This window comes from Gilbertella persicaria (assembly GCF_025201335.1).
Source record: "Gilbertella persicaria strain CBS 190.32 chromosome Unknown B0P05scaffold_7, whole genome shotgun sequence".
Classification (NCBI taxonomy): domain Eukaryota; kingdom Fungi; phylum Mucoromycota; class Mucoromycetes; order Mucorales; family Choanephoraceae; genus Gilbertella; species Gilbertella persicaria.
Genome location: NW_026251968.1, coordinates 549,496 through 562,757, shown reverse-complemented (window position 1 = coordinate 562,757; position 13,262 = coordinate 549,496). Strand labels below are relative to the sequence as shown.

The window sequence follows — 13,262 nt, the reverse complement described above, 5'->3', positions numbered from 1 at the left end:
TTTATATTAAGGGCAGAAAAGCCACAGTAAGCTTACGTGTCAACTGAAATTAAGTAAGCATGTTATTTAAGCTCGCTTACGCATCTCTCTCTCTCTTTTTGCACATACAAGCATTAAAAGAATGTCTAGTTACTTTGGTAAATATTCGTTTTATATACATACATATGCAAACTGAAGCGCAAATATAGACGAACTCGGCATCAGCTCTAGTCAAAACAAAAAGAAAACATACGATGTTGATCTCGACGCTTTTATGAATCCTGAGTCTGGTTCTATACCCTCTAATTTCTTGAGAGGAAGCACCCAAAGTCATGTCCAGCAGCTTATACAAACAGCAAAGTAATGTGTCAGAAAACGATATAAGCTTTTTTTTTATTAATAGAATATGCAGTTTCTTTGATCAATTTAGACAACAAATGCAAGCAGGAGGTGATATGGATCAGGAACAATTCTTAGATAATCTTGTTTCTCAGCTGTTGGAAGAATCTCAAAACGATGCAAAGGGTCCGCCTCCTGCTTCCAAACGATTTATCAATACTTTGCCTATTGTTAAGCAAAATACATTAAATAGGTATGTCTTATAATCTAGTGCCTTATACTCAAATGTTGACTTACAGTGAAGAAACCTGTATCATCTGTAAAGATCAATTAAACACAAGTGAAGATGTTGTGACAAAAATGCCATGGTAATCTTCTATACTTTATAGACATATTTAATGACTGTCCTCTTTTAATAGTGGTCATTATTTTGATCGCGATTGTATTGTGCCTTGGTTGGAGCTACATCACACATGTCCTATGTGCCGATACCAGGTTGAGACGGAACAAATGGTACAGGAAGAAGAAGAAGAGGAGCAACGTAGTTGGATGTATGGCTAGTTTTTGTGTTTACATAAACAGAAAACCTTGTTCATACTTTGTTTTGTATAAGAAATTTTTTCCTCTCTTTCTCTTTCTTTCTATTTCTTTATACACACTGGAATGGGAACAATGTACTAATAAATGAAAACTTTAATGTAACTATAAAAGATTACAACTTCTTATATGACAATGTGTTAATGTAACAGTTTTTATTTCTTAACATGTTTTAAAAGTTCATGACCTGTCTTTAGTTTAACAAGATGAAACATCTGTATGTATATATGATTACTGCTTTATGCTACTTATAAGCTGACGCTTGTTAAAGAAAACCCCCTTGAATATGTCTGTGGTTAACTAGTGAAAACCAAGATAATTCTTCAAATTTTTCTTGTCCCTTTGTGTAAGCAGTAAGAAAATCAAATATTTAGACACTAGGAGAGGATATTTTCTTTGTTTTGTTTGTGGTCACAGGAACCTGTTATCGGAACAAAAGACCAATCAAGGTAGTCTGTATATGTTTTTTTTTTAATTTATCCCTCAAAGTATTTTACTGCTGCACAATTGACGCGTGCTTGTTAATTTATTCGATAGAGAAGAGGTTTTCTCGGGAATGCGGGATGTTCCGTGTTTTGCTATTAACAGGAATGGTTCAAGAGATCTCTTTTTTTATACAAATTGAAAATACAGTAATGAAGAAATGGTATTGTAAATTGAACGGTTCATCTGATAGTAGAACTCTCCTCCTCCTCCCTTTCCCGCCAAAATGGCCCTCTCTCAGCCCCTTCTCCCCTTCCATCCCCTCACTTTGTTAGTCTCTCTCTTTTTCTGTCTGCTAGAATATGCAATTTTAAATGTATGTTGAACAAACTATTCATGTATATGTACAGATTTTATGGATAGATGAAAACTGTTTTTTATTTATTTATTTATTTATTTTTCTTGATAAATATATATATATCTGTACATAATTCTTTCTTTCTCTTTTTTTTTCTCTCCCTCTTTTTTTTCTTTTTTCTTTGTCTCTTTCAAGAGCTCTTCTTTTCATTGAACAACAATAACTTTATTTTATTTGTCACACCAAACATGCTCGCAGTAGAAGACCAAAATTCAACAAGAATTTTTGCCTGTCCTCAATGTCCTAAAAGTTCGTATATCAAAATAAAAAGAGATCACACTGTATACTGACCCTTCTTTTTTATCTTTTTTTATTCTTGTATATATATATAGTTTTTGCCACTCGTTCTAACCTGTAAGTCATCTTTTAAACTCCCTCTTTTTCTTTATCCCCTCTTTTCTGACTATTTATCATAGCAAACGCCACATGGAAAATCCAAACATTCATAACATACCTTATGTGAGAAGCCGCGACCAAAAGCGTTGGAAAGGCCACTCTAAAAAAGTAGTCTCTAAAGAAGAAACAACAGAAAGGTACTTGTTGACAGCTTCATTTATTATGATTTCATTGACATTCTGATCTGTTTCAGTAACAATGATAGGATGCGTAAATGGCGTGCCGAAAACCGAGAAAAGAATAGGCAAAATGACCTTAGATGCCGTGTGTATCGCCTTGCACGACAAAAATTTGGCGAAGGTGATTCAATTGAAAAACAAGGCTTTGTCAGAGAAGAAATCGCTAGAAGACTAGGCCGACGTATGATGCTGGAAAAAAGAGAATCTAATCACAGCTGGAACAATCAACAAAAACCCCTTATGTCAACTAAAGAGCTAGTCGAATTACCATTCTATAGCGCACCTCAACAAAAAATAGAGCTACCTTCTATTGATCAGCTTACGCGTGCTGCTACTTGGTCATCTTCACCACCTGATTTTTCTTCCTCTTCAAGCAACTCCTCAAGCCCTGTCCTGCCACATCTGTCACCTACTTTGGAACGTCGTACAAGCAGTAGTAGTATCAGCTCTACTAACAGTAGTGTCATTATGCAGCAGAAGCAGCAGGAGAGCCATCGTCGATCCGCAACACCCGTACCTGGCAGCTTATTATTGTTTGAAGAGCAAGAACTAGGGGAACATAAAAAAGATGACGACGATAAAGACAACAATAACAACAACAACAACAACGACGATGAGTTTCGTGTGTTACCTTCTATGCATACCTTCTTGTCTTATGCATCCTCGTCAAATCATTTGTTTAACAATCAACAAGAACAACAACAAAAACGATGCATTTCTACAAAAGGTGGAATTAAATATGTAGAGTCCAACAAGATATTAGACGAGTTTGTCGGTGTGGTCTTGAACTACGTTGATAATGCAACGGTGGCACAATAAATCAGTCAATACATACATACACACACATATATACACACACATATATACACACACATACACAAAAACACACAAACATGCATCAAATTCAGATCTTATTTAATATATCCTTTTCTTTCAACGAATGAAGATCAACATCTCTTCTTGTTCATTCCCTGCTCCCTTGCTCCTGCCCTTTTTCTTTACATACACAAATAAAAATAAAAATTTCTTGTACATACACACATTTTTTAGTCTAAAGCTTATTTACAAGAGTATTGATTATGGTTCCACACAACTAGAGTTTTAAACAATTGTTTTTTATAGACTGTGTTTGTCATTAGAACGTTTGATGTCGTCTCAGTGGTATTTTAAATACTATGTGTTGAGTAATACACAACAGGTAAAGTTTATTATATTTTTTGACTCGATCTCTTATCAATGTCATGAAGATTGACTCTATTGCTTTTGGTTCCTATACAGATAGTCTAAACCAAGGTACATGTGATGAATTACTTTGAATAAACAGACTCAAGTCTTTTGCATGCTTTGGTGTATGTATAGTTGCTATTCACTATTAGGCATTAGACGTTGTTTTAACGAATGTCGTTAATTGTTCGATTATAAATATATCATAAGACGCAATTCGTTACCTAGAAAAGTGTCAATTACTAAAGACAATAAATACAATAAGCGTGTAACTTCCGTAAACAATGAAAGAAACTGGTGTTTTACATGACATTCAAGCTTGCGATTTAATAAAGGAGTATAGTCTTTGTAGCTATAGCTGAGCCGAAGATGAAAAGAGAAGAAAGAAAAAAATGAGAAAGTACCTTCTCCTTTTTCTGATATAAGCCTGAAGTCAATCAATTTATGCGTAGAACTAGTAGTGAGATCTATCACAAGATTGATCAGTTCTTATTTTCTTCTAGAAGAAATCTCTCTAATTAGTGAACTGTGCATTTTTTTCTTCAAGAACAAAATTACTAATGGTCGACAAAGTCGCCTTTATTCATCTTTGTTTTAGATCTGTCTACTGCGCTGCATCAAAATCAAATTTGTTCAATCTCAATCCTGTACAACTCATTTAGTTAATCTTCCGCTTAAAATTGCTCTGCGGACTTTCTTCCAAATATCTATAGATACAGATGATGGGCATCTTCTCTTTCTCTCTCTCTCTCTTTCTTTCTCTTTCCATCTTTCTTTTTCTCTTTCACTGTTAAATAAAATGAGACTGGTAATTCGCAACGATTATGATGAAGTATCAGCTTGGATTGCCCACTACATAAAGGAGCGTATCAAACAGTTTGAACCTACTGAAGAACGTCCTTTTGTTTTGGGTCTTCCTTCTGGTTCCTCTCCTATCAGCTTCTTCGAAAAACTAGCCGAGTTTTGCAAGACCGGCGAAGTAAGCTTCAAGCACGTAGTGACATTTAACATGGATGAATATGTTGGCATTCCTCGGTAAGATATCAATCACAATTATATTATCAAGTATGCGTAAGTGCGGATTATATGTTTATTCGATATTTTTTAACCCTTTTGGGTTCAGCGACCATGAAGAATCATACTTTACCTATATGAATACACATTTGTTCAAGCATTTGGATATCAAGAAAGAAAATATCAACTTATTGAATGGTAATGCTCCCGATTTAGAGGCAGAATGTCGACGTTATGAAGCAAAGATTGCAAGCTTAGGAGGTATTGAGTTATTTGTGTGTGGTATCGGACCCGATGGTCATTTTGCGTTCAACGAACCGGGTTCTTCTTTGACATCCCGTACACGTGTAAAGACCTTGGCGTATGAAACCATTATTGCAAATTCGCGATTTTTTGGAGGGGATATTACAAAAGTACCCAAAGTTGCACTGACCGTTGGTGTCGCGTAAGTACAAACCAAAATTTAAGCGATGAATCTCATATCTTCAGTACTGTCATGGATGCTCGTGAAGTATGTGTTATCATTACTGGTGCTCATAAGAGGTAAGAACTCCATCCCCCAATAAACCAATCCCAAACTGTTACACAGCGTAGCTTTAGCAAAGTGTGTAGAAGAAGGTGTCAATCATATGTGGACTGTATCAGCTATCCAAATGCATCCTAAAGGTTTGATCGTTTGTGATGAAGATGCTACTATGGAATTGCATGTCAAGGTAAAAAAAAAAAAAGACTGTTTACTAGTTCTTAAATCACCTTTTTCTTTTATTCTAGACTGTCAAGTACTTCAAGTCTATTGAACATGTCCATCAATTGTTGATTGGAAAAGAAAATTTAGGCCTTCAAGGTGAGCTTTTGTCACCTGAAGCGTCTACTGCCAAGACGACTCATACCAGAGGACACGAATTGCTTGTGTGGCAGTTACTGGACGCTAATCAAGCTGCGAGAGAAGAATATCTTTCAGAAGAGGAACTTGATCGAGACGATAGACCAAGACCTAGAAAGAGAAGAAGAAGCTAAAAGCATTCGATATGTCAATAAAAAAAATTGTTTATTTACTATAAACAATAGCTTGTCTGTTGGTTTTTTTTTTTGGCGATGAAAAGTAAATGTGTTTCATATTCTTTTTTGTTGGATTCAAACATATATGCATTGGCTTTAAGCATTCATATTAATGATTTAAAGCTACATATATCTTTATTTCAAGCTGTAAATATACTAAGCTAAAGAGGAAGGTCTAATAATAATAGTATCATTACCCAAAAATGGTAACGTAAAATCAAGTGTAGTGATGGGAGTTACAGAAATGCTTAAGCTGGTTGAGCTCACAGCAGAAACAGGGACAATATTAGCTGATCGAAAACAGACTGGTGGGATGATATCACCATTGGCACAATTCGTATTAATAGCACCTCCAGGGGAACCTGAACCTGTGTAGAGGGATAAGCAGTTTGAACCATAATTGTATCCATCCCAAGAACTATTTTCATCAGAGCCATCAACAGCATATTATGCACTTACTTGATCCAAGCTCGAGATTGAGCTCCTCGACAATCAAATAACAAGGTGGTAACATCATTGAAATTACTGTTGGTCACATTGACTAACTCGCCTCCATATTGTCTACATGTAGAAGAGGAACTGCTGCTTGAAACATTTGCAGGGGGGATAAAATATGGATCTCTTTGACATGCACTGGCTGATATGAATAGTGAGCATGTATAGTTTGCATAAAGACCTACTGGTTTACCTGGGATTTGAGGAATCATCTGAGAAGATGGAAGAGGTGCTACCAATGCATGCACTGAGGAAATCAATACAAAAGAGCCAAAAACAATAGATTGAACGGTATTATACATAATCAAACACAGCAAGAAAAAGAAAGAAAGAAATGATAGCTTAAATAGCAGATTACAATTCAAGGAATGCTGTATATACAACACCAACAGAATAAACTTTAGACAACAATGCATTCTTTGAAAGTTTATTAAACTCAGTATTGACAAGGCTCGATGGTTTCGTGCTTGTATTGTTTCTTGCCAGATCCATAATCACCAGCACATTCGCCATGGCCAATCAATTTGTACTTGTAAATCACTAGGCCTTCAAGGCCTACAGGACCACGGGCATGTGTCTTGTTTGTGCTTACACCTACTTCAGCACCAAAACCATAACGGAAACCATCTGCAAATCGGGTACTAGCGTTCCAGTAGCAGCCAGCAGCATCCACACGAGTCATGAAATAATCAGCTGTCTCTTTGTTTTCAGTGACAATAGCGTCTGTATGTTTAGAGCCATGATCATTAATATGGACAACAGCAGCATCAACATCCTTGACAGACTTGACTGCCATGATCAAATCCAAAAATTCAGTGTTAAAATCTTCTTCAACAGCATCTTGAATCCTAGATTGCTTGTATTCTTGAGAGACAGCATCAGAATCAAGTAAGACTTTGCAAACATTCTCTTCACATTTAAGTGTGACGCCAGCGTCCAAAAGACCAAGAGCGATAGTAACAAAATCGCCAGTCTTTAATAATGCTTCATTGACTAGTAGTGTTTCAGCAGCATTGCAGGCTGCAGTGTAGTTTGTCTATCATATGATGAGTACATCTTAATACATGTTCTGTTGGCTTTTTCTTACCTTAGAATCAATCGTAATTTTGACTGCCTTTTTGATGTCTGCTTCTTTATCCACATAAACAGAGCAAATACCGTCAGCATGACCAAGGACAGGGATTCTAATGTAATCTAAATATACCAATCAATTCGAACTCTGTATTACCTTGTATTGTTTTGAATGTACTTGACTAGACTGTTGCTACCTCTGGGAACAACCAAGTCAATGTAGCGATCCAAGTCCAACAAAGCACTAATGTCTTCTCTTGTTTCTACAATTTGTACGGCTGTTTTTGGAATGCCGTTTGATTCGGGCAAACTGTCCAAAGCATCTTGAATGACGCGAGCCAAAGCGGCATTGGTGTGGGTAGCTTCCTTACCGCCCTTTAAAATGACAGCATTACCGGATTTAAGGGCTAAACAACTAATGTTGACGACAACTTCGGGACGGGCTTCAAAGATAGTCAGCAAGACACCAACAGGAACAGTAAGACGATACAGCTCTAGGCCATCGTCCAATTTAGTTGCCATAGTCACCTTCTTGGTAGGGTCAGGAAGTTGAGTAATATCACTCACACCTGATAAAATAGTATCGAATTTATCCCCTTGACATACGTCCAAGCGCTTACATAAAGAGCTAGAGAGTTTGCCTTGGCTTACAAGCTCTTCGGCAATCTATCACGTGTATTAGCTAATGCAAACATATGCAGACCTCTTACTTTTTTATCTTGCTCGTTGGCCTTGAAGATCTCTTCACGACGCTCACCCAATACTTGTTTGATCTTTAAGAGAGCTTTATTCTTTTGCTCATTCGAAACAGACTGAAGGTTTACAGAAGCGAGGCGAGCAGCACGAGCGATCTCAGTAACAGAAGTAGACATTTTAAGTGTAAAGAAAGAAAGAGAGAGAGAGAGAGAGAGAGAGAGTTGATTGATTAAAGATAATCAGCACACTGAGTTTTAAAAAATACTCAAAAAAAAAGCATAGTGAATACCATTGATGTCATTGTACTCTTCTTTGTGCAAACCATGTGATAATTGTACACTGAAATAGTAGAAAGGACCTATTTATACATACAAACAATTCATATGTAGAGTATAGAGATACATTGCATGGCATTTCGACAGTTAGTTTTCATATAAAGAGAGGTATATAAGAGACATTGAAAAGGCTAGTAATTATTTTTTCATTATCATGTTAAGCATTATTCTCTTGCTCGCTTTGCTAGTACAGATTTGTACTGCTCATGACAGTACACGAGTCAGGAAATTCGAATTAACTATAAAATCCGCCTTACTGAATCCGGATTGCTCCAATCAGTCCTACGCTGGTCTTGTCATTAATGATCAATATCCGGGCCCTGCTTTACATCTTGTTAAGAATGACATTGTTCAGATAAAAATACGAAATGATGTCGGAAACAATGTGTCTTCAAGTGTTCATTTTCATGGTATTCGGCAAATCAATACAAACAATGCTGATGGTGTGGCTGCCATTACACAACTTGCAGTTGCTCCTGGGGAAGAATATGTCCAGACATTCCAGGTGATTGACCAATCAGGCACATTCTATTATCATGCTCATGTAGGTGTACAAGATGATACTATTCAAGGCCCTTTTGTTGTTCATGACTCTGAGGAAGCACTCCAGAAAGAAACCCATAGTGGCCCATACCCTTATGATGGAGAATTTATTCTTCAATGGGCAGAATGGTGGCATCAATCAATCTATAATCGAGAAGCATACTACTTGAGTCCAAGTTTTACTGCTGATGGTGGACCTGATAGTGTGCTACTTAATGGTCAAAGTGTGTATCACAAGATGGAGACAATTCCCAAGGACTGCAAAGGTTTTACTTATTTTGATGTTGAGCCCAACAAGACATATCGACTTCGTATAATAGGTGCTGTTACTTATCGCGTACTTGGTATGTTTGTTAAGCAACACAATATGACTTTGATTGAACTTGACGGTGAATATGTTCAGCCTTATGATCTGGATTCATTGGAACTTCATGCAGGACAACGTATGTCTGTCTTGATTCATACAGGAAATTATTCTGCAGGAACAACCTTTCCTATTGTCACTGATTACAGATGGAGGTCTAGCAATGCTGGCTACACGCAATCTGGCTATGGCTTTCTCCGTTATGTGGACCCCAAACAAAAAACAGAAGCAATAACCATCTTGAACAAGCCATTAAATCAAGATTTGCCAGCTCTTAATGCTACTAAGCTTAATGTACCTAGTTGGGTTCTTCCTCAAGTCAAGCCCCATGCTCCTGGTAATCCTGCGATTCTGAATGGTGAAGCTCATCATACAATTGTTCTAGACATGAAAGAAGTCATTATGCCTGACAATACTACTCGGTTTATTCTGAACAATAGACCTTATAATCCTAACCGTTGGGGAAATGCTACTGCTTCTCTCTATGACTTTGTTACTAGTGATCCTGATCCTGGAGTCTTGTACCCTGATGGTGGTTCAAGAAAGCATCATACCTATCCTGTTGGTTTAAATCAAATTGTTGATTTTGTCTTTCAAAGTCATTTCTTGCCTACTAGACCTGATCTCTGTGTCGCTCACCCTTGGCATACACATGGTTACTCCCATTATCTTATAGCAGAAGGCTCTGGTGATTATGTTCATGAAAGAGACAAGGACATTAGGACTTATACTGATCCTTTGTACAAGGATGTGAGTATTGCTTATCCCCGGATTCAAGAAGGCGCTGTTGGCTGTGGCTGGACTAAAGTTCGAATTTTTACGGTAGGATGTCTGCATGAATTCACACGCTCATTTTATTACTTTAGGACAACCCTGGTGTCTGGGCAATCCATTGTCATATTACTGCACACATGTTACAAGGCAAAGTAACTGTCTTGGAAGTAGCTGGTGATCTTATCGGATCAACAAGACGTACATTTAATCTTGACTAGTTTATGACTAGACTACTTGTATATGACGTAATTATAAACCCTGTTCTTTATTGTCTTTATATTAAACTGTCATATTAAAAGAAAAGCAGAGCAATTTTCGAGAACAAGTATCTTTAGAGTGTATCTTTACAAAAGATTCAAAGCTGTATGTAAACTCAATTGGTCCTACATTGCAAGTTTCCTCCCCCTCCCCCCTCCTCACACAAAATTATTTATAGTCTAAATTCAACACGGCTCGTTTTTTCCTTTTTTCACTTCTTTTAATTATTATTATTATTATTTTTTATACTTCCAAGAAAATGCCTTTACTAGAAGTGGGCTCTCGCTCAGTGAGTCACTATGACAATTTTGATACTTCACAGTTCCCCGAGTCAACTCACTTTTACTTATCAGAAACAGCAACAGAACGAGATAGCCGCATCAAAGAGCTATTTGATACACTTGACCGAGACAAACGTGGATTATTAGATAGCAAAGCAATCCAAAAAGGTTTTACAGTCATGACACATTTGCCTGCTCGAACAAAATACGCAAATGAACTTGTATCTCGTTGTGACACTTCAAACAATGGACTTGTTACTTTTGAAGAGTTCAAAGCTTATGTCAAAGATAAGGAAAACGAGTTGTGGAAATTGTTTACAGCATTGGATCGAAGTGGTGAAGGACAGCTTGATCCAAGTGATTTACAGATTGCGCTTCAAAGAGCTGGTATGGAAATCTCTAAAGAAGATGTTGTTGAATTTATGCAGTTAATGGATGCTGGTAAAAATATAAAAAGATATAGCTGTGCGTTTACAGTATAGTAATTATAAATAGATGGGAACGGCTTAATTGACTTTAATGAATTCAAAAACTTTCTTTTGGTATGTATACACATGCAACGATTTAACTGACTTGAATGACAGCTTTTGCCTCAAACAAACATGTGCGAGATGTATCGCTATTATGAGTCTTCTACTCAACTAACTCAAGACGGAGAAGTAGTGATTCCTACCACAGATGAAACTGCTCGAAACGCATTCAGATATTTGCTGGCTGGTGGTATTGCTGGTGCATTTTCTCGTACATGTACAGCACCTTTTGATCGACTCAAAGTGTATTTGATCACACACAGTGGCACACCCCAAAATCCAGTAACATTATCTAGTGCTGTCCAAGCTATCTATAGTCTAGGTGGTTGGAGAAGCTTCTTTGTTGGTAATGGTCTAAATGTCATGAAGATCATACCCGAATCAGCGCTTAAATTTTACTCTTTTGAATCGTCCAAGGAACTCATTGCCAAAGTACTCAGTTGCGAAGACAAGGACTCAATTCCAACAAGTGCTCGATTTGTAGCTGGTGGAATGGCAGGTTTATGTGCACAGTTTGCAATCTACCCAGTAGAGACTTTAAAGACACGAATTATGACACATCAATCGTGTGCACACGATACAATTTCTAATAAGGCAAATAACAGTCATTTGTCTGGTGCTGCTAAAGCTCCTTATTCAACATTGGCTGCTGCAACCATGACTTCATCATCTTCTTGTTCCAAGACTAACCAATTCACTACTGGATCTGTGATAAAGGAGACTGCAAAAGCAATGTATACTAAAGGAGGGATCCGTGCTTTTTGGCCTGGATTGGTAGGATAAAAACAAACGTCAATTCTTCTTTGTTAATGCTCTGGATATTTATAGACTCTGGGCTTGATCGGTGTATTTCCTTATCAAGCTATGGATCTTGGTATGAATCATCAAGGAGAAAGAATCATATCTTAATGTCAATTGTAGGTATTTACGAGACATTAAAGTTGTCCTATCTGCAGTATAGTCAAGGTGAATATAATCAAGATGGTACTCAAAAACAGCCTAATGTGTTTGTGCTTTGGGCCTGTGGCATGATCAGTGGTACAATTGGTGCAACAAGTGTGTATCCTCTTAATGTTATTAGAACAAGGTTTGCATATATACATTTTTTTTTGTTCGTAATAACATGAGTTATATAGGCTTCAAGCACAAGGCACAAAAGGTCATCCTAGACTATATAAATCACCTTGGGAAGCAGTCAGAATAACGTTTTTGGAAGAAGGTGCAAAGGGCTTCTATAAAGGCTTAGGACCCACTTTGCTCAAGGTAAGGAAGAACACTAAGTTCAGGGACGGCTCATAAATACTCTATAGGTTGTTCCTGCTGTAAGCTTAAGTTATGTAACTTATGAATGGAGTAAAAGAGAACTCGGGCTTTCATAGTATAGACCTTTTGATTTTTCTACCTGTTACCTTTTTTTGTATTTATTTCTCACATATTTCTTCATTCATTTTATACAACAATAATTCTTTACATTTAAAAATCTCTCATATATCCATATCACACGATAAATAGGCTTGCTTTTTTATTTTTAATAATTTTTTCTTATGATTGAGAGTTTGTATTTTCGCACAAATTAATATTTCTTGAGTAATAAATACAATTAATTAAATTATTTGATGATCCATAAAGATGATCAAGATTGAATTTCATCTTGGTCATTGTTATACGATTCAGTTGAGACTATGCATTACTAATTAATGACAAATCATCAAATAAAGCAAGAGCTCATTTTTATTGTAAAAATCACGCTTCCCTCATTTTTTAAATGCATTGAAGTTATCAAATCAAGAGGCTCTGTTTAGACGCCTTTATTTCAGTGTATAGTATGCATTTCTTTATCGTATTTGTAATAACCATATCGAACAAAAAAAAGGGGGATCATACATGCTATGTATCAAAAAGCTTATAATATTTAATTGACTTGGAAAAGGACGATGAGTACGTAACACTATCTGCGCGCATTAATCCTTTGCAAGTCTATGCAACATGCATTTGAAATGATGTTACACATTATCTCTGTACTTTCTTGAAGCAATTGTTCCTTCAAGAAATCTAGTAATACGGCAAGTGTATGTTCAAACGATTCTCATGATAAAAATTAATGCATGATTATAGATCCTTGAGGAACATAGCACATCTATATCCAGGCCATTGTACAATTTTCTGACTGCTTCATTTAATCTGTACTTCATTTACTAACACATTAAAACACTTGCTGTCATACATTGGGATCATATTACGTTATTTTCAAGATATTCCTTGAATTTCCCTTTTGCATATAAAATGA

At 36.6% G+C, this 13,262-nt stretch overlaps 7 protein-coding genes across 7 annotated transcripts; 5 read left to right on the top strand and 2 right to left on the bottom strand.

Moving 5' to 3' along the window:
* Nucleotides 1–121: 121 nt before the first annotated feature.
* B0P05DRAFT_577763 (uncharacterized protein) lies at nt 122–879 on the top strand (the record flags this gene model as incomplete). Its single annotated transcript, XM_051581808.1, has 5 exons — nt 122–137; nt 189–318; nt 383–571; nt 618–686; nt 738–879. The coding sequence occupies 5 exons, from the start codon at nt 122–124 to the stop codon at nt 877–879; spliced, it is 546 nt and encodes a 181-aa protein (XP_051437959.1).
* An 886-nt stretch (nt 880–1,765) lies between these two features.
* B0P05DRAFT_530233 (uncharacterized protein) lies at nt 1,766–3,371 on the top strand. Its single transcript, XM_051576842.1, is given in 5 exon segments — nt 1,766–2,005; nt 2,089–2,110; nt 2,173–2,289; nt 2,346–3,199; nt 3,214–3,371. The coding sequence occupies 4 exon segments, from the start codon at nt 1,945–1,947 to the stop codon at nt 3,148–3,150; spliced, it is 1,005 nt and encodes a 334-aa protein (XP_051437958.1). The 5' UTR covers nt 1,766–1,944; the 3' UTR covers nt 3,151–3,199; nt 3,214–3,371.
* Nucleotides 3,372–4,290: 919 nt separating this feature from the next.
* On the top strand, nt 4,291–5,631 carry B0P05DRAFT_505241 (glucosamine-6-phosphate isomerase). Its single transcript, XM_051575507.1, has 5 exons — nt 4,291–4,590; nt 4,679–5,014; nt 5,059–5,112; nt 5,159–5,282; nt 5,341–5,631. Exons 1-5 carry the CDS (start codon nt 4,355–4,357, stop codon nt 5,584–5,586), a joined length of 996 nt encoding a protein of 331 aa, XP_051437957.1. The 5' UTR covers nt 4,291–4,354; the 3' UTR covers nt 5,587–5,631.
* A 65-nt stretch (nt 5,632–5,696) lies between these two features.
* Nucleotides 5,697–6,424, bottom strand: B0P05DRAFT_530223 (uncharacterized protein). The gene is made up of 2 exons (XM_051576841.1): nt 6,088–6,424; nt 5,697–6,046 (listed from the first exon to the last, which is right to left on the bottom strand). The coding sequence occupies exons 1-2, from the start codon at nt 6,333–6,335 to the stop codon at nt 5,785–5,787; spliced, it is 510 nt and encodes a 169-aa protein (XP_051437956.1). The 5' UTR covers nt 6,336–6,424; the 3' UTR covers nt 5,697–5,784.
* A 40-nt stretch (nt 6,425–6,464) lies between these two features.
* B0P05DRAFT_530219 (glutamate-5-semialdehyde dehydrogenase) lies at nt 6,465–8,087 on the bottom strand. Its single transcript, XM_051576840.1, has 4 exons — nt 7,905–8,087; nt 7,352–7,860; nt 7,211–7,307; nt 6,465–7,159 (listed from the first exon to the last, which is right to left on the bottom strand). Exons 1-4 carry the CDS (start codon nt 8,064–8,066, stop codon nt 6,560–6,562), a joined length of 1,368 nt encoding a protein of 455 aa, XP_051437955.1. The 5' UTR covers nt 8,067–8,087; the 3' UTR covers nt 6,465–6,559.
* A 288-nt stretch (nt 8,088–8,375) lies between these two features.
* Nucleotides 8,376–10,394, top strand: B0P05DRAFT_530217 (multicopper oxidase-domain-containing protein). The gene has a single exon (XM_051576839.1). The coding sequence runs from the start codon at nt 8,380–8,382 to the stop codon at nt 10,060–10,062; it is 1,683 nt and encodes a 560-aa protein (XP_051437954.1). The 5' UTR covers nt 8,376–8,379; the 3' UTR covers nt 10,063–10,394.
* B0P05DRAFT_530209 (mitochondrial carrier domain-containing protein) lies at nt 10,395–12,581 on the top strand. The gene is made up of 7 exons (XM_051576838.1): nt 10,395–10,886; nt 10,941–10,987; nt 11,030–11,749; nt 11,804–11,849; nt 11,897–12,062; nt 12,112–12,238; nt 12,286–12,581. Exons 1-7 carry the CDS (start codon nt 10,424–10,426, stop codon nt 12,352–12,354), a joined length of 1,638 nt encoding a protein of 545 aa, XP_051437953.1. The 5' UTR covers nt 10,395–10,423; the 3' UTR covers nt 12,355–12,581.
* The last annotated feature ends 681 nt before the right edge of the window (nt 12,582–13,262 follow it).